General features: G+C 31.9%; 1 protein-coding gene and 3 long non-coding RNA genes across 6 annotated transcripts; 2 read left to right on the top strand and 2 right to left on the bottom strand.

The window, feature by feature from the left end:
* Nucleotides 1-367: 367 nt before the first annotated feature.
* LOC107365518 (uncharacterized) lies at nt 368-20,344 on the bottom strand. The gene is made up of 5 exons (XM_089266519.1): nt 20,193-20,344; nt 19,267-19,940; nt 17,868-18,431; nt 3,235-5,797; nt 368-1,993 (listed from the first exon to the last, which is right to left on the bottom strand). The coding sequence occupies exons 3-5, from the start codon at nt 18,183-18,185 to the stop codon at nt 864-866; spliced, it is 4,011 nt and encodes a 1,336-aa protein (XP_089122645.1). The 5' UTR covers nt 18,186-18,431; nt 19,267-19,940; nt 20,193-20,344; the 3' UTR covers nt 368-863.
* Nucleotides 2,411-8,163, top strand: LOC107365522 (uncharacterized). 2 transcript variants are annotated; one of them, XR_016198515.1, is made up of 10 exons: nt 2,411-2,549; nt 2,945-3,009; nt 3,078-3,161; nt 3,268-3,368; nt 3,700-4,218; nt 4,309-5,331; nt 5,530-5,841; nt 6,141-7,652; nt 7,760-7,866; nt 7,937-8,163. It is a non-coding gene; the product is annotated as an uncharacterized LOC107365522 (long non-coding RNA). The 2 variants fall into 2 exon arrangements; XR_016198514.1 differs by lacking the exons at nt 2,411-2,549; nt 2,945-3,009 and having other exon boundaries at nt 3,025-3,161.
* On the bottom strand, nt 8,714-11,282 carry LOC149094481 (uncharacterized). The gene is made up of 3 exons (XR_016198528.1): nt 11,011-11,282; nt 9,879-10,932; nt 8,714-9,802 (listed from the first exon to the last, which is right to left on the bottom strand). It is a non-coding gene; the product is annotated as an uncharacterized LOC149094481 (long non-coding RNA).
* On the top strand, nt 11,745-16,000 carry LOC107365520 (uncharacterized). 2 transcript variants are annotated; one of them, XR_016198483.1, is made up of 8 exons: nt 11,745-12,058; nt 12,124-13,076; nt 13,182-13,508; nt 14,036-14,390; nt 14,454-14,568; nt 14,638-14,847; nt 15,047-15,279; nt 15,377-16,000. It is a non-coding gene; the product is annotated as an uncharacterized LOC107365520 (long non-coding RNA). The 2 variants fall into 2 exon arrangements; XR_003082866.2 differs by lacking the exons at nt 15,047-15,279; nt 15,377-16,000 and having other exon boundaries at nt 14,036-14,289; nt 14,638-14,843.
* Nucleotides 20,345-20,529: the final 185 nt, after the last annotated feature.

Raw genomic sequence — 20,529 nt, forward strand, 5'->3', positions numbered from 1 at the left:
GTGACAATCAACTACGAAATTTAATCGTTGTTTTTCATCAAACCCATTTCGCTTTGGTTCAATGAACAATTAATTAATTTTTTCAAAACTCACTTCGATTGTTTCTCTCGCAATTTAATATAAAAAGCAGCAAGACTTCACTGTATCTACCTTGATGCTTCTAAAAGTGATAAATGTTGGTTATTTTGCTCAATCAATAACCTAGCAACTTGAGTTAAAATTGCCAATTAAAATCTATTCAATTGTTCAATTGAATTGACTTTATTGACTAATTGATGAGGAAGATACAAGGAAATTCCCAATAATAACAATGAATACATTTAGTCTATTACCTTGATTTGTAGCCAAACAATCAGAAATAACTTAAATCTTAGAAATGTTTGCTTTTATTGTGATCTTTTTTTTAAATCGTTCAAGTTCAAGTTATAACTAGCAAACTTGAGTGATAATTTATGTATGAATACAATTAAAATTGGAATGAATGAGAAAAGCAAAAAGAAAGGCTAATTATCAATTCTAATTATCGATAAAATTGTCATCAGAAGAAACATGTAAATTGACAAATTGATTGTAAAATCATTACAATGTAAAATGTGGTAAAAAACAGGCAAATTTGATTATTTAAGTAACAGTTGTTGAGTTGATAAACAACAATTAGTCGGTTCAAGTTGAAAGCAACATGAGCTATCAGCTAATTGAAAGTATTTGAATTTTTGTAAAATGAGCGCATTTGTAAACAACAGTTAAATAAAACAAAAGAAACAGAAAGAAAGCAAAAGATGTCTCTAGATCTTTCTAAATGATACTTTCAATCTTATCAAATGTTCAACATTTTATAATATTTAGTGGCCATGGCAGTTGATTTAATTGTTTCTGAAACCATATTCAGATGATGAAGATGATCCATCCATTTGATTGCACAGTTCAAGGTGAATTGTTGATCGCGGTTGGTTGTAGTTCAACTCTTTTCTCAGTGATCGACCAATGTTAATCCTTTGGTTGGGATCAGTAAACAAAGAGTAAAGGTTGCCTCGTTGTTTTGGCTGTTCAGTGACCCGTCCCCAGCTTGTGTTGGAATTAATCAACGATGAGGTTCTCATTGAGGATAAAGGCGATGATGATGATGATCGGAAGCATTTCAATTCAGTTTCCAGGAGACATTTGTCGTTGCCATTTAGAGTAACTTCACGTTCATTGATATTTACATTTGTTAATCTTGGATTGTTGTTGCCATCACATGGTTTCAACAAATCTTTCAATGATGATCGATACAGTGATGATCCTGATTTCCCTGTGATTCGTGAATTATTCAACATGCTCATTGAACCAACTGGATTGGGTGGAAGTATCCTTCTTGATCTCTCTCTTGGATGGACTGGTTGACTTGAAGACGGTGGTGTCTCTTTTACCGTGTTTGATCTGATAGGATGGTTGTCCATCATGTAATCATAAGCAACCTCTTCATAAATGTGATACTCAGGAAGGGAATGGTAAGACGACTCGCTGGCTGTTTCATTATTACTGAATATATTTGGCACCAACTCGATTGAGCTTCTAAATTCGGCTGAACTGGGTCGAGATCTTTCTTTGGTTCTGCTTGTATAGGATTTTTCCCTTAACCGTACAGTTTCCAGTTTGGGTAAACGATTTTCAATTGAATTTTTCATCTCAATTTCATCCAGAATACCAAGCATACATTTTGCCATTTCGCTTATTTTACTCTTTGACGTTGGATCCAACATGGCATCTGGGTTATCCGTTGGCATACCATTTCTTGTTGGCCTCTGTTTTTGGTATTTCCCATTTGGATGATTTAAAGATACCTGACTACCAGAATGATTGAGATTTTTATTATGGTAAAGATAATTCGACGATTCGCTTTGGTAAGTTGCTACATTAATTTCATTGGTTCCTTCATCTAGGCTCATTTGATCAGATGGATGATGGTTATTGGTATTTTCTGTGTAACTCGTAAAAGTTTCACTGGCGTGCTCTGTGATAATAAATAAAAGAGAATTAAGGGAAAAAAAGAAGAGATAAGTATCGGTAAAATCTTGATTCAATGTAACAAATTGTGTTGTTTATTGTTATTGGTTGTCTTATTGAATGTTTCAATCTTTTGTTTTCTAGGTAACTTCAGCCTTTTTTTATTATTTTAATATATCTCCCTCTCAATCCCGTTAACTTGCTAAATGGATTGATGGATATGTTTCATTGAAAGGCTTAATCAAATAACCGGATTTCCATGCTGTTGTCTCACCATGTTTCTCATCTTTAACCTCATCTAAAGATTCTAGTCTATTACTACATTCCAATCTCATTTTATTGACCATAACTTACATTCACCGTCCAAAAGTCTTTATGGCCATTTCGTGATAATAATGGAAACAACAACATTCAACTTGAAGAAACCAACTTCCCTACCGGTTTCTTGTGGATTCCCTTCATGCAACTCATTATCCTTTCCTAATCTAAAACAATTTACAGTTTTTCTTGTTCTCCTGTTTTCATGATAAATTGTGATAGACAGAAGCTGATAGCTGAATAATGTAAGTATGAATTTGCCTACTATTGAACTACCTGTTTTCATGTGAATCGTGAAAAATTAACAGCATCACTCATATTTACTCTCTTTCCTTCTTTCAAATATACCTGCATGTTGTTCAAGCTGAACTTTATTCAGTTTTAATCTGTTTACTTGTTTTCGGTTCAAGTCAGATTTTATTGATTATAATTTTTATAATAAAAACAAACACATTTTTGACATTGTCTTGTAAAAAAGAAGGTAAATGATTAACTAAATCAATTATGATGTTCATTATTGCAAAAGTCTTTTCACCCAAGACCCATCTCTTAATTTTATATCCAAAATTATTAGCCCCAGGGTCATCTAACCTGACTTCAATTATCTTCCTAATGGAATGTTGACCTTAATCTTGTTCAGCAGGTTATTGTCAATTATTAAAATTGTAAAGTTATTAAATAATCTATGATTTAAACTATAGAATGGTAAGATTTGTCAATCGATCAGCTGGTTAGAAGAAAAGGCTTAACAAAAATTGTCTCTTTTATCAAAGTGTTGAATCTTTTGCCATGATACTATGATTCAGATTCAAAAGGTTTGAATTTACACTTTCAAGTGGACGGTTTTGCTGAAAAGGGTTTGTATTTGTTTGACTTTCACACTCTTGATCAACCAAAATTAAAAGATTGAGTATTCAAATTGAAACTAACCTTGTGATTTTGTTTTATTCATTTTATTTCCAGTTCGATATTTTTCTTCAATCATCTTAACATACGGAATGTCCAATGGATCATCTTGAACTTGTTTATACAAATCATTTGGCTCTTTGAGTGTCGACAAGGAGGTAAAATCAGGATCATTTGATGTGATTTGGGTTGTTGGCAAAGCAATTGGTTCATTGAAACGTTTCCCATAGAGAAGTGAATCAATCTCATTCTCTAAAGATTGAGCAGCATTGAACATTCCCGATTCAATGGACGATCTTAGGTTGGCACAAATTGGATCTTTTAATATTGATTTAGTGGAAAAAGTGACTGCAGATGATTTTAATGATGAACAGCTTCCAATACCATGATTAATGCCATTATAAATAGAGTTGCTATTATTACTGTTACTGATATGCTTATTAATATTGTCGTTATTAATGATATTATTACTGTTGTTGTTGCTTTCAGTAATTCCGTTAACTCTATTATCATTAATACTGCTGCTCAAACTAATACTACTTGCACTACTATCAGTATTAAGATGGCCTGAGGTAACAGCTATTTGAGCCACGGAAGAGGTGTTAGTTGCTGCCAATGAGATTGGTCTCTCTGTTGGCTGTATTGGGTAATCAGCTATTTCAAGAGAGGTATTGCTGGATATATTTAGGGTTGCAGGTTGATAATTGGTAAATGGTGTTATCATCACCTCATCAAATCGGACTGACTTATTAAATGAAGATGAAGAGGTTAAAGAGGTTAAGGAAGAAGATGAATAGTGCTGTTGTTGCTGTTGACCAATGACATCAACAGATGTAGCTGATGGCATTTGTGTTGGTGTTGCTCGTCCAACATCGGCTGAGACAGCAGACGATGTTAACACTGGTTCCATTGATTGATGATCGTGAATTTGTGAAGGTGGATTGTTGATTCGATTGTATCTTGTACAGTTTAATGAAGGATGGCCATTTTGATGATACGATGCTAAAGGTGAGTAATGATTTTGAGAATACCAAGGTTCAGGTGAGCCTGTTGCTGGTAAACGTTTACTTTTACTCATCATTGTTGAACCATTGCTAGAGGCAGCTATTGATGATGATGGTGATAATGAGCCAGATATGATTGAGCTTTGCTGGTAAATTTGATTAGAAGTATTAGCACCCTGGATAACTCCGACCGATAAAGAAGACGATAAAGATGCAAGACCTGGGGTTATCTTTAAATTGCTGACTGTTCTAGGAATAACTGTTGACGCTGGACTGGTTGATCGACTTGAAATTACTGGACTTGCAACCCGTGAATCAGTTGGAGTTGATGTTGAAGATTCACATTTTTGAATTGCACTTATAAGAGATTGACGGAGAGTCAATAGATGTTCAAGATGTGCTGTCGAGGACTGGGTTTTCAATCGAGTTACCATTTTGTTATTATATAAGCTATTGGATGATGTACTGTTTGTGAGTGAAGGAGCACAACAGTTTGACGATGTTATCCGTGCATCATGAGGTTTAATGGATGACAATTTTGACTTTGAAAGGGAATCGGAATAATGAGGTTTACTGTTGTTGCAGATTGTATTTAAACTGGTTAACCGTTGGAGTGCTGGTATTGATGAAGACGAATGTGATGACACCATAACAAGACAGGAATTGTCTTGTTGACCATTGATTTGCAATTTATCACTGACGGACGAGATGTCGGCTGTTTTATAAGGTAAAAGGTTGGATATTGATTCTGGAACTTCGGGTGTTGGACAGAGACTTTTGTAACCACTATCAATAGAGTTGGAACCTGCATAGCCAATTGAATCAGCATCACTTGAACAACAGGAATGTAAATGATTAGGAGAGCAACGGAGAGATCGGTCAGACAACATTCGCCTACATCGACGTCTTGCTCGTTGGTTAATAACCTTGCTTCGAGTTACATCATAATCATCTGAATCACTATAAGGATCACTTGAAGTTAAACAACTAATGGTGTCTAAAAGAGGATTAGCCAAGGAAGAGTTTGACCCAGAATCACTTTGATATCCAACTAGATTTGTTGATGGTTTATCATTATTTGATTGACGAGCAGCTAAAAATTTATTCCTATTAACAGGTATGGGTCGAAATTTTTGATTCTTATCATTGTTAGTGTCACTATTTGTGATACTATTTTCAGTACCAGACTCGTCTCCCGTTGAAAGAGAAGTGACTAATTGTGGTGTGTCTTTAACCACAGTTGATTCCTTTGTTTGTTGAGAGGTTGACATTTCTTTGTAATTATTAACATTAGCTTTTCCCGTTTGATTTTCAGTTTCTGGTGAACTGGAGCTGCTAATACTTTCCGAATGAGAAACATTGGTTACTGGAGGTGTTAAAGGTACTGTGCAAGGTTTACTATCACTATCTTTACTACTGGTACTGTTTGGATTAATGCTGAGCGATGAAGTAGACGACAATTCCATTAGGGTTGATCTGGATCGATCATCCCGTTGTCCTGAACCTGAGATCATATCTTCAAAAGTTGCATACATGTTCCACATTTGTTTGGTAAAATCATCTCCTTGGTGACTTAATTCCGTCTATTACGAAGCAATTAGTTAAAAAGAGGAAAAAAAAGTAAATGGTAAATTAGCTTTTTATAATTAGATTGATATTAATTGTTGTTGACTGGTTGAATGGTCTTTTTAAGGCGACAAAGAAAGGAGAAAAAAGTTACTTATTTCTTGCTGTAAGAGTAAAGTATCAATAGAAAGACAAAACTACTTTGAGCCTCTAATTTCAAGTTAAATTGATATTGTTTCCAACAATGATCAAGATAATCGATGAAAGTTTTCACTCCCAGTGGAAGTAACAACGAAACCTTACCATGTCTACCATGAGCATCTATTTTATGTCTTTTTGTTTCTTTTTCTTCTTTAACAGTTTGCTTTATTGAAAGTTGTTAAGTGAAACAACTTGAATTACCAACAATCCATCGGGAATAAATCTTGCATCAAGACAAGAGACACAAAAAAGAGTGAAAATAATAGTAAACCAAAATGGATGCCGAAAAAAAAGAACTGCTGATTGACAAAATTGCCATGGCGTATACATTACATAATGGATTCAGTTGGTCTGATTGATTATAATACTGTAAAAATGGCACTTTAGGAATAAAGAACCAAACTAAGGAGTTACCGAAGGAAACGAAAAAAAATATATTTTTAAATCAAAGGTAGATGATGACAATGAGCGAGTATAATTACAAAGGAAAGAGGAAAGGTGGAGTAGAAAAGGTTGGCTGGTTGGATGAAGATGGAAAAATGGACTTGCTGACGAAGAGATAAATAATGAAATAGAGGGAACCACAGGAAATGGGAATGATGGTGATGAGGATCAAACGATTAAGATGAAAAATGGTCAAAGCTGTTCAATTTTTTCCCTACTCTTCTCCTTGTTTTGGCCTTTTGGGTTTAATGTTATATACTTGAGTTTACATTGTCAGATGGAGTAAAGTCTAAGGGAATGAGATAATGATAGCAAGTTGTGAAGATGCTCTCAAGATGTGGTAACGGAACAAGGAAATACCAGAATGGAAAAGGATTGGGAAACTGGATAATTTCATGGAAGATGGTTGAAAGAAGAAGGAGGAAAAGAAACGAAAGAATCAATATCGACTGAAACCCAAGTAAACAGGAGGAAAAGTGATGGAGAAACAAAAGGAAAGTTATATTGTTATGGAATGATAAAGATTGTGAAAATCAATGTAATCCAGATTGACACAATAATTTGTGTTTCCATACACTTTCATATTCATTAACATCAAGTTGCTCAAGTAATCAACATAACTTGAGTCCATCAAAGGAAGATGGCAATTTTTTTTCCTCTCTCGCTTCGTTTGACCACTTCTACCACTCTCTTTAAATCCTCCTTGAAAGGTCAAGTATTCACCTTTCCAGGGAATCTAAAGGGAAACCTTTAGACTTGACCTCAACATCTTCACGTTATGAGCTTTTGAGGATACAATTAGCGGAAGAAAATAGCGTATTAATGTTAAAAAAAGCAAGATAAAGATGAAGATGAAAACCACAGAGAAGAATCTGGTTTTGACGTTTAATGGAATCTTGATTCAACTTTGAAATGAAAATTGATGTTAGTCATTTTCTTGTTTTCCTTTTCATTTGTTCAGTTTTATATAGAAACTTATCCTTTTCTTGGCTTAAGGATCAAGCCAAAGTTGATTCAAGAAAAGTCCAAACTTGAAACATCTCACCTTTTACCTCTACAATGATGTTGATGATGATGAATAAGAGCCGTATTTGTTTGTTTATCAATAATAATTGTAAGCTTGAGCAACACACAAAAAAACTAAATTACAACTTGTAATTTAACAACGGCCTCTTAGGTTAAGATTGGCAAAGAAGAGGGAAAATATTGTTATTAAACAGACAAAAGGTAAATTTTGAAAAGCTAAAAATACTATTCAATTATTGTTTTGTTAAAATGTTTTACTTCTTCCCAATTGACATCTAATCATCTTATTTTCATGTTTTCACTCTCAGTGTGCCTAATATCATCTTTACCTATCATAATAATCATCGCCATCGTCAAAAACAGTATCATTATGTTTACCATTTTACCTTGTTTTGTCTATTGATTTTTGTTGAAGGTTTGCAGCAAGAAAAAATATTTGCTACCATTTTTTTCGTCTGATGATTTGATTTTACTTTAACTTGCAGATCATTTTGACATTTAATTAAGCTGTTATAACATTTAATCATTCCAATTGACCGGTCATTTTCAATTTCTTGTGGATCACTCAAAATCAGACATGATTATCATTCCCAAATTTATGGTGGTAAACACGCTGTATTATCATTATGTGATCAACATTCATTATGCTTGCCTTTTCCAACAACTTGATCAGTGAAAATAATATTAAATTATATTATTGGATTTCATTCAATTGAAAGTCGGACTTTTTCGCTAATCTTGCTATTCGTTTCTTGCAGCCTACAGCTTTAAGTAAACTTGAAACGAGTCATTAAATGATAGTCAATAATTGGTTGCGATTAAGATACATTTTGAGGAGACATTGCATTCAAGTTTGTAATGCAATTGAACAAAATATATCACAAAACATTGAATTTCATCAATTGAAAATAAAATAGCTGAATGAACAATGTCATGTCTCGATAATGATCATAATGACTTGATAGCAAATATGAAATAAACAACTGTTTGCTTTTTGATAATCAATAGCAAACGATCGAGTTTATGATCTTTTTGGACATTTTCACTCGATAAAGTCATCTATTGATATTTGCTTTAAACATCCAAAACATGATAACTCTGATAAACAAAGATAATGTAAAATGTATGAATAAAACAATACGCAGTGTCATTTGAAAAATGTTTACTTTAGTTCATTTTAAAGTCAACATTAATGATCATGTTTCTATAGATTAAATTACACTGTCTTATGAATAATTTATTCATTGAACCATTTGAATTGCTTGAAGGTTCTGAAAGTGAATTTACACAAAATGGACATTAACATTGTCTCATGTTTGATTGTAAAACATGAAGAATTGATTCAACAATTGAATGTCAATAGTGACAGTTGTCATGTAACAACTTTTAATTTTACACTTGACTTGCTGTTAATTAGATTGATGGTAAACAAGTGTTTATATAATTGTATTATTGGTATGATTGGTAAGATTAATTAACCATGTTTGCTCCGAACACAATTTTGTTCAAATGGACCATTGGGTTGAGAAAATATTGAATTAGTTGATTATCATTAAAGGCCAGCAATGGCGTGTGTGTTTTTTTTCCTTCATTTGCCTCATTACATTCAATATGAGATTGAATGCAATATATCATCAATTTGTGATATGTGAAGGTCAAATATGGTGGATAATGATGAAGATAAAGGATAAAGAAAATGATGATGATGAGATGAAATAATCCATCTTAGCTTATCATCATCATTAAGTTAATTGACCTGCAATCATTCAAATGATTAGCATCTCTTAGCACAAATAAAATCATGGCTATGATGGTGCAGAAAAGTTAAATAAACTCATTGATGCTGTAGAGATTTTTAATGGTGTTATTGAAGGAGAGAGAGAGAAAGATGATGATGATGATGAACGAAAGTACATTAAATTATATTTACAACACCATTTGAAAACAAAAATGGAAGCTGAAAGTTGAGGGAAGACTTGAGCTGCTCTTTTTGCTTCTCTTATAAAGGAGTGTCTCTCATTCACATAATGGTGAAGCCAAATTAGCTCAATGGTTTGTCACGAGTCGCCAACGGTCATCACGATTATGATTGACACACCTTAAAAACAAAGTGTTTACCTTCGAGATTTTACCCACGATATTATCAGCTGATTAATGTATAAGATGAAATTTTGTTCTTGTTCATTCCGAAGAAAATGAAATGCGAATCCGGATTCTGGTTTTGACAAGGTACATCTAATAATAATAACTAACACCAACAGTTTCAACATCGTTCAGACTTTGCTTTTGTTTTTCCTTTTCAATTCTTGGCTAACCATCATCATAATCAAAATAAATTAATGAAACAGGAGCTGGAAAGAAAGAAAGAGAGAAAGAAAATGTTAATATCTTGGAATGTTTGGAAGCTTCTCATTTCTCACAACTTACCTTATCATCGCAATAATCTTCACTTCTTCAGAGACTTGATCATCATCAAAGATCTACCAATTATTTAATCATTTCCGATTCGTGATTTGGGCTTGCTCCAGCAAACTAGTAACCAATGCTACTGATCATCAACTACTGGCTTCACCATCATAATCAACAATCATTTTCAGCTTTACATCTTTTATCTGTCAATTTATCTTCAATTTTCAATTTTGTTTACTCACATTTTTCAGCTATATATCATTACAGAATATTTAATTCAATAATTTTGAGCTAAAACTCGAAAGCCTGACACCCTGCTATTTCATGATAATACTAAATAAAAAGATTGTAAGAGAATCTCAAATCTATCAAAGCTGACTCGAGATTGAATTACTTCAATAATTTCTCTATTTCTCTGCAGTCTTTTAAACACTAAATTGTTACTTAATTGTTGGGTAAACCATTTCAAGAATGGTTAAATTCAATTGAATTGGAGCGAGTCTAGGAGATAATTTGAACCTTCATATGGATAGCCGTTTCGGTGATTCATTTTACTTCTGTCTCTTGTGATGTTTATTTGTGTTTGAGAAAGGCATCAATGTGTTTTTTTAAAGCAGGTCAAGCTAAAGGTAAATCCTTGCTCTTTCATCATTTATCTTGTTTTTTGTCTGTCTGTTACTCATATGGGTATGAATTAAGCTTTGGAAGACCAATCAGGTAAACAGTAAAGGTAATGGTTAGCCTCATAAGTCATTATTAACTACCAATTTCATTTAGTGAGAGCTTATTTTTACCTTTTTTTGTGTTATATTTCCACCAAAAATACACACCAAATGAGATGAGACAGAGAAGAAAATATCAGGTAATAATAAAATAAACTTGAGGCTAATCGAATATCTTCAAGTCATTTCTAGACGTTCACCTTAGGCGTTTATCATGCAAATAATATGGGGCTTTTTGTTATTACCGTTGCAAAATTTGTTCCAGCTAATGATGATGAAGATGATGATGAAACTGAGACTTGGAGAACAACAGCAAAATTTTGTTTTTTTTATTTGCTGTTTGAAGAAGGCTAAAAAAGAGAAGAAAAAGATCATTGATTAGAGAAAAAAAAGTAACCTTAACTAACCTTACGGCCAAATCAACTTACATTTAGTCAAATTGAATGTTGCTTTTTCGGTTCACTTAGTTGTAACTTTGTATTTGCCAACAAGACCTCACTTGATATTCAGATAACTACGTTGTATCAGATTATTTAAAATGAGGATGGAAAACACGAAAGAATGTCTTTTTACTTTAAAAAGAAAGATAATTGCTGTTTGATGTCAATGGAAATGAATTAAAAGAAAATTAATGGCAAAAATGAAGAAAAAAAGTCAATTTTGATTAATTTTACTTTTGTTGCTGTCTATTATCACTGATTTTCATCTCTGATAATAGACCTTTACTGTTATGCACACAGAAGTTGCTCTGAGTATAACTAGAAGTGGACGAATCGTAAAGGATGAGATTGAAAACAAATATCATTTGCTTCGATATTTATTTCAAACTATAGCGACAATTATCGATTTCTAGTTTCAATTAACAGATTAATAGAAATTTTCATTGAATTTTACATGAGAATGCTTGCTACAGAGTTCATGAAGCAATCCATTGAACATTTTCTGTGTTTAATTCAATCAGAAAAGTCGCCAGATTTAGGAAAAAATTCATGGAAAAGAAACAACAAACTGAGTTTTCACCTTTTAATCCAAGTTGATACATGTGTTTATATTTTAATTTATAAATTTTGGATTAAAATATTTAATTTGATTAATAAATTATCGATATTAAAATTTGGCGTATCGATAAGATCGAGACTCTAAATTATCGATAACTATCATCGGTATCGATAATATCATCCACCTGTTTTTGTTGGATTAGCGGCAAATTTCTTATGCAATAGAAAATTGATTGTTAATTAAATTATGATTCCAGTTTCATCAATATAATTTTCTAATGGATTTTGGATGGCAGGTTATGCAAGGTTTAAATTTTTGTTTCAACATCTGATCGTTAACCTGATTGAAAGTCATCTATATACAATTGAAGCTTTCTTAAATCCTTAAATGGCTTCAATGGTCAGTAATTGAACCTTAGGTCTAGTTTTACATCAACATTTCATCTTTATTCAATCAAGTTTCCATTATTTCGTTCAAGTGAGTATAATTATTCCCCGTTTCTCCTGTAAGTGTCTTAAGATTTTTTTTTATTTTCATTGTAGCATAATGGAAAACAAGCAATAAACTGAAAAGAGCAATAAGTAAATCGGATTAAACTGTCAAACATTTTCAAAAATCTCTGTTGAAAATGTGTTGGAGTGTTAAAATTGCGCTGATCTGATTGGAAATGGAGATTGTATTTTGTTTTCACATCCTGATAAGCTCATCTTTAGTGTAGTGAATTTTTACCAATAGCATCTTTAACTGTCCCATTTGGGTTGAAAGAAACAATGGTCTTTACCTTTACAACAACTAATCCATTTGCTGGTGACAATCAACCCTTGCCGACAATCAACTTACAATTATTCAACTATTAGGAAAAATTTTCTAATGTTTACTCAATTTTTTTCTCTCCAACACTCAACGCTTCCGTTTTGAACAACCTATTCGTTATGCCTTTGGGCAACTTTCTACTGGCTCCATGTGTGAGTTTGTGTTAAGCTTGTTTAATTGGCCTTCGTATCACAGTTTACCTTTGCAAAGACATCAACAACTGTAACACCAAAAGATGGGTTTAGTCGCAAGCTATTGTTAATCAATCTTTGACCCATTATTATCACCACCAATTCACTCTTATGGATGTTTAAAGGAGTAAAGGTTAAAGAAAGCAAAGGTTTCCACTAGAGGAGAAGAGCGAAAATTAAGCTCACCATCACTAGAGTTACTTGTGATTCTCATGGTAATAAAACAAGAGGTTCCTGCTGGTTAAAAGTAACCTTAATTGACCTAAATTACCAAAAAATGGGCTACATTTCATTGCTAATAACAAATCATTACAACATTTTGACAAGTGCTATGAACAATATTCCCATTTCAATATTTTTAAAACTGGAAAATCCTTTTACCTACCACATAGTGGAAATTTATATGTGAGATAAATTGCTCATATTAATTAAAACCTCAACAAGCAGTTACATTTAATTACTTTATCATCGCTGAACATCTCAACTGTAGAGTAAGTTTTTATGGATTCAAAATTGGCTTTTCAAGTCAAATATTGTTTACTTGATTATTATTTGAAGCATGTTGTTTAAAACCACTCTTTTGATTTTTTTCATAGACAACTCAGGTGGACATTAAAAAAGGACTAATTTTTAGATGAATTATCCTATCGTTGATGGCTATTGCACAAAAGTCTTGGGAGTGCCTTTCTCATTATCATCATTTCCAGCTTATGTTGATGAATCTATTGGTGGGAAATCAAGATGATGTCTTTTTCCTGAAATGTTGACTAAACAACCAAGACTTGACTGAATCCCTAGATGTTAAAGTTACCACGAAACATCAACTTGCAATGAAAAAAAAGATGAAAAGAAAGGGAGATGATGAAGAAGTATTAGAAGGAAAAGAGACGATGATGATGATGATGATGAAGTTATAATGAAGAGTAAGTCAAAATATCTCAGGTCATTCTAGATTTTATAATCTTAGGCTTTACCCTTGGGAAACGGAATATCGTCATCCTCAGTTTCCCACATAATATTGTTATAATTCAAAAAAAACACATCTTGAAAAGCCTTCGAGCAAAGACCAGTAAAATTATGGTTAACTGTGTCCCACGAAGTCAGGTACCTTTCAATGATCTGATTCAATTCAAGTTGATGAAATGGAAAGCGAAAACATTTCCTCTAAAATTAATAGTTAATAACAAGATGGAAAGGAGCAACACAAAAATATATATTCAATCATTTTTTCCTGATGATATTTTTCATACCTAATTTCAATACTATCTGTCAACTCTGATAGAGTGTAAAATGAATGATCTGACAAGAAAAAAAGTAAAAGAAACGACAAATTGAATATCTAGTTTGAATATTATTAATAATGAGATCTTTTTATGGTTGACCCTTGTCCTCTTCTACCTGATTACTGTATATTGACCTTTGTTTCTTCTCTCTTTTTCTCATCTTCTAGGTAATCATTAACCAAATTTGGGCCCAATCTTTGCAGGTCAACATTTAAAGTTGCTCATTGAATTAAAAGCCAATATACCGCGTTCAAGATTGATGTATTATTTGGTTTTCTCTCTCATTCTCTCACTCCCGTCATCTACATCATCTTCATCTTTATTTTTCCTCTACTTTTTACCCTCAACTTGACCTGAGGGTATAATAAGGAGACACCAAGTATCCATTAGTGACTTTAGTCTAAGCAGAGGCAATTCTATGGTAATCATTATCTTCTTTCACCACCATAATAGCCTCAGTATCCATCGTATTTAATTACAAAATTGAAAGCTGTAAACTCTATTGATTGGTATTGTTTTAAAGTAACTTTATACTGACCATTCATTTGATTATTTATTGATGCAAACATTTCATTTTAATTACAGTTTTTACATTATAATCCAATCAATTGGCCAATTAACCTTTGAAAATGGTAAACCTTTCAATTAATGGTAAACATGGAATGCTAATAAAACAATAACAATGAGAAATGGGATTCAGGTATTTATTTTTCTCTTCATTACAACAATCTTTACATTTTTATTCAATTCCCATTCTTATCTGTTCCAGATTAACCCTGTGGCTTGGTACAAATTGACAATTTATTAAGCAATAAAAAAGGACAACCTGAGATGACATTTGATTCTGTGAGCCTGTTATCATTAATGGTGAAGAAAAATGAATGAATAATAAGCGGATGCTTTAAAAAATGGTGATAGTCAGGATAAAAAAAACTTGTTGTGGTTTCCTGTTAAAAAGGTCTTGGTCAATATATTAATAGTGAGCTTCACCATCATTCATCTTCAACTTGAATAGGACAAAATTTTATTTTCCCATTTTGCTGTTGATTTTTTGGCAAATAATTTTCTTATCGTTATCATTAGTTAGATATATTTTATTTGCATAATGATAAGTTGATCAATCAATTTAATCAAAATGTTAAATCATTTCTTAAATATTTTATTACTTAACGATTTAGATAATGATTGGGAGAATGTTAATGACAGTTTTCAAAATGGTTTGTCAAATAGATGATTTTACCATTTTATTATTATCATAAAGGCTATCATCGCCATCACCAACATCATCAAGCTATTATCCATTATTAATACCATCATCATCATCCTCAAATAATATTTACATCACTCTGTGACCAAGATGATTATAAAGTGCAGTTTCATTAACAGGAATCAACACCAAACCCCTCTCAAGGTATAAGCCTTTGTTATTTTGCATATTTTATCCTTATTAACACTCAATCGCATTTTACTAATTATTCAATATTTTCTTTTAATTACCATAATTTCAGACACTCAGCATCAAGACTTCATCCAAAGACTATTTGCCTTTACCATTAACAACAACCAGAGGAATGGAAATGAACCCAAAGAGTTTTCATTTGTTTCCTTGATCATTGCATGGTAATTTGTCACCATTGATAAACTGTGATTAAGATAATGGTCTTTGATGGAAATAAACTGTTAATGAAACTATTAAGTTTGACCATTAACTGGAAACAATAAAGCCAAGAAACCTGACAGTGAAGGCTTTTTTACACAAAGGATGGAAACGCTTTGATTTCTTTGGACTTAAAAAAGCATCAAAAGGACTAATCTTTTTGAAAGATTAAGGTCATCAAGGAATCAGCCAAGATAAACGGTTCAACTGATTATTCAGATTCTAATTTAGATTCACTGTTAAATGGTGTTATTAAGAAGAAGATAACAAAGCCATTCTTGTTTCTTTCAACAAAACCCATCTCCACCTTTAACCACCCATTTGAGGGGAGGGTTACACACATTAATATCTGTATCCATTACATTGGCTAACGTTTTGCAGCTGAGGCACAATTAATCATCAATTTCATCAACAGTTTTCAATTTAATTATTTTGTTATAATTTTATACACACATAAATACTGAATCAACTTCAATCAATATTGAACTTGAACATATCAATTGAGAGTGATTCAAAAAAGGTGATAATTTCACAAAAAGGTCAACAAATTCATCAAATGATTAAACAGAGATATTTTTTGATGAATAAAAGTAACAAGAAAAAGCAGAGCAATTTAAGAAACATTGCAACACATGTAATCCAGGCTGTTAATTATCCTTGCAATTAAAGTCCTGGTCATTTTGATTGTATAGCTCAATGATTTATGGTTCATTTTGTTGATCATTTGTTACCTTTTAATATCACCTTTTACGTAACATAATTATACTTTAAGTTAACTCTAAATTAACTGAAAACAAAACAAAAAACTAAATCAAATGGCAACAAGTTACAATTTAGCTGAAATCATTGATGAATTGCAAATGTTAATCATAATCATGCAATTTTACTGAGCAGATGTAAACAAGACTAAATTGATTTTATAACCATTAATCAGAGAAAGAGAAAAGTGAATCAAGATGATTAACAAAATTGCTGTTAAAAGCTAATCAATTATTATGGAAATTAGAATTACATTTCCAGTGAAAATATAATTGTAACATTTAAAAACAAACCAAATCAAAACTCAATTGTTTAAGTTGCTTCAATGTAATTTTAACATTGTGCAGAAATTGATGGTTTTCATGGTTTCATCAAAATTCAGTTCATCATGAAAGGTGAATTATTTGAATAAATATTTTCAAGGATAAAGTGCAAGAGTTTTAAAATGCTTCAATAGGATGTAATGATTCAAGGGTCTGAGTGATGAGGATGAAGAATGGTGATTAAAAAGATGAAACTGGAATGATAATGTTATTTTCAATTTGAAGAAATGTTTTTCCCTTGAAAAGGTAATGATCAAAGTATTTACATCTTTACAGAAACATGTATTGATTAGTGTTAGATGATTGAAATTAAATGTATTTCATGAAAACATGAACAGATTATACATCAACAAAGACACCAGGAAAGGTTGAGACTGTAATCAAAAATAAATCAAAAGACTTTGATATGAAAAAAGCAAAATTAATCGTATTATTAAAGCAAGCTAATAAATATCAATGTTGGAAGGGTAAAATTGAAATATGAATTTAAGATGAAAAATGTAAATCATTTTAACCATATTAAGAGTGTTAAACATGTTAATATTGATTGACTACTTGAATAAGCAAATGGTCAGGAATGTGAACATGTTTTGTAAATGACCTTTTCCTCGATTAGGACAACCATTTGAAAATAAATATCAAGTGTTAATTGTTCAGTTTTGAGGAGAGAGAAAAGGAAAATAATGAAAAAATTTGTCAAAATTGACAGTTTACAATACAATAAATGTTGACCTGGAAAATTGAATATTGAAAAGACTGTTTAACAATAATAAGAGGATGATAACCTTTGCCAGGTAAAAAAAGGTCATCAGCAACATAAGGTAAGAAGAGACAAATGGACCAAAAATCGTTGTAAAATAACGTTGAAAATGTTGGCTTTTTTTCTTGGGTTTGCTTTTAAATTTTATGTTGGTTAAAGAGCAAGTAAATGGCCAAGATATATCATTTGATTTACATTATTCAAGGTATTTGTCCGCAGGGTTAAAGGACTTGGTGGTCAGTGGAAGAGGGATGAAGAGGATAGAAGAAAGGTTTTGAAAAGAAGAAGAAAAATAAATGATAATTCAGTAATTAGTAGTTTAAAAAGAGGGATGAAAATGAATAAAAATGAAAAATGGTTAAGAAAATTATAACTTTTTTTGCCTTCTTTGTAGCCTTTTGTCTGAAACAACATTTTTACAGTCAACATGATAACTGTGATTACTCTTTAAATTATGATTCCATTTTAATCATGAGTTAATTAATGAATTCATTGCTTACCATTCCTTTGCGAAGCTTTTCAAGTAGACAATCCATTTCTGGTTGTTTCTCATTTAAATTGCTTGAATTGGCTAATTTAATTGACTCTTGGTTATCAGTTGTTGGTGAACATTCAACATTGTAACCAACATTTGATGTTTCATTCCGAGTCTGGTTTGTTGATGATGATTGTGATGATAGTAAAGGGACATTTGAAGACAATTTAGTATCATTATTAATATCATCTTGGATAGGATTAACGGTATCACTTGGATAATCAACATTTACCGTTGATTCAGGTTCACTTTGTCTTGATTCATGTTCATTTGTTTCATCCATTTTTGGATTTTTCTTGTTGTTTTAATGTTGACTATTCACAATCAATTAATTAAGTAGGCACTTGAATACATATAAGTAGTCTTAATCACTTGAAATAATCCGTTTAAGCTTGAAAATTGGGTTTGATGTTCATTTTTGAGACTGTTGATACTTTTGTTGTTGGTTGAATATTTAATTGCTATTCATGGGAGCTTTTAATTGTAAAAAGTGTCATTTACACGCTGTTAATGGTTTTGTTTAATGTCACTGTGAACAAAAGTAGAGCAAAAATTTAATTGTATTATCAAAGGGAAAAGGTTTCACAAAAGCTATGAGAAGTAAACAGATGTAAATGTTGATGTTGGTTGAGCGCAAGTTAAAATTCAATTGAACAGCTTCCAAGTTACAGTAACTGGAAGATGAAGAGGGAGAGAAGAGAGAGAAAACTAGTTTTTCTTAAGGATGATGATGATGGAAATGATGAATGGATGAGCAAGTGAAAAGGCAAGAATTACCTTTGGACAGGTTAAATAGACGAAGGACTCGCAAGATTGGTTGAAATGGGCAAAAATGACTCATTTAGCCAAGTTACTGAATTTTGAAAATGTGTGAATTGCAGACTCAAAATGAAAGTCCTGATTGTTATTGATTTGTTTTGAGCATTTGCGGTCGTTGAGTTGAGCATTTATTAAATCAGCCAATTGTCTGTTTCTTATGTTGACTATTTAACTTGATCTGGTCAATGGTGATTATCTGACCATTTAAGACAATTGGAATGAAAAAAGGATAATTTTTCTTCTCTTTACCAATCGTTATAAATAATATTAATGTAATAAGCTACTCATCAGTAATGAAATTATCGCATTAACATTGAATTATTGAGTTGGGTTTGAATGGGTAAAGTGGTAAATCTAATGTAGTGCTTGAAATGAAAAAACAGAGAAAGCTAATTATTATTGAAAAACATTAATTAATATCATTAGGATATTGTTTTGATAAGGAATGAGGATTTGTTGGTGTAGTTGATGATGAGGTAAAAAATAGAGGATAAAAGGATGAAAAGTGATGATGGTAAAGAAAGGAGTTTGTGTGTGTTTCTTACCAAATGTATAAATATCGATTGACGAAGATGAAGATGAGAATGAACAAAAACTCAGCTATTCTGTTGATGTTACAGTTTTATCATGAAATTGAAGAAAACCAGGGAAATAAAGGAACCAGAATTATACTTTCACTTTCGCTGTAATATAGACAGAGTCCAATGAAAGATGAAGTAAAAAAGGTATCACAAGGAGTCAATGAATGAATAAATTGGTGATCAATGTGTGATCAGAATGGGTAAGATGATGATGGTGATGAGTTAAACAATGAATTAATAATTGAGTATAAATTGAAATTGGTTTGGGCTAACTGGATATAACAAGGTATAAATAGACAATGTGATGTTTTGTTAACCTGGTGTAGTTACAATCAATTGAAGCATCCTAAGAAAAGGTAATGTTTGAACCAGAAAAGTTTATTGATCTATTAATAATAGATGTTGCTGAACAATCGATGGTTGTTTCAAGACTGCACTTGGACACTTGTGATTGCCATTAGTTGATCAAGTTAAACATCTAGCCATTGTTATCAGCACAGACTTTGGGATTGCAAAATGTTGACCAAACATGGATGACGATAGCGAGTAGTTGGTCATCAGTGAACCAGTGGTTAAACAAGTGTTGACTGTCAAATGTGAATGAATCGGGTCAGGCAAGATTGGACGTTGAAGAGCACCTAAAAGTATATGAAAATCAGCTGTGAATATGTCGTTAAATATAATGACAAAAGCACAAAGCAAGGTTAAGGTAGTAGGTGAAGTGGTAAGGAAGAGGAAGGGAACATTTAGATTTCACTTGAGCAATTCATTTGGTGGGTCCAAGAATCTCTGACATAAAAAGAGGGAAAAAATGAGAAGACAAATGATGATGGTGATGATTGTTGGGTTAAAAATGGATGCGCAAAGCCAATATTCAAATTGATTTTCACCTTATTGTATTGTTCAACCATTTTATCAATCACCAAGTCGGTCATTTTTATCCTGTTAGTTGATTGCCATTAAATTGTGGACCGAAAATGATTAAAACTAAACATAAAAACAAAGAAAGAATTAAAAACAAAATAACATTCACATGTTGACTTGAAAATAAGAGAAATATGATTCATTGTTAAATCGATATTAATGTATCTTTTAGGACTCAATCTTTGAGCTTTGGTTTTTTGAGCTTTGATACCATTTTAAACTTCGCATTTGTTGATTGTTTCAGAATTTCTTTCAGATTTAATTTCAGATTTAATTTCAGATTAAAGACAGCTGAAATTAATT

Source organism: Tetranychus urticae, chromosome 1 (assembly GCF_039701765.1).
Source record: "Tetranychus urticae isolate SD_2017Ah chromosome 1, NJAU_TeUrti_SD_1.0, whole genome shotgun sequence".
In the NCBI taxonomy this organism is placed as follows: Eukaryota; Metazoa; Arthropoda; class Arachnida; order Trombidiformes; family Tetranychidae; genus Tetranychus; species Tetranychus urticae.

Coding starts and splice junctions, on each gene's coding strand:
- LOC107365518 (XM_089266519.1), bottom strand. CDS start 18,185: ATGGATGAAACAAATGAACATGAATCAAGACAAAGTGAACCTGAATCA. Junction 5,798..17,867: donor AAAAGCTTCGCAAAGGAATG/GTAAGCAATGAA, acceptor GCTTCGTAATAG/ACGGAATTAAGTCACCAAGG. Junction 1,994..3,234: donor GAATAAAACAAAATCACAAG/GTTAGTTTCAAT, acceptor TTATTATCACAG/AGCACGCCAGTGAAACTTTT.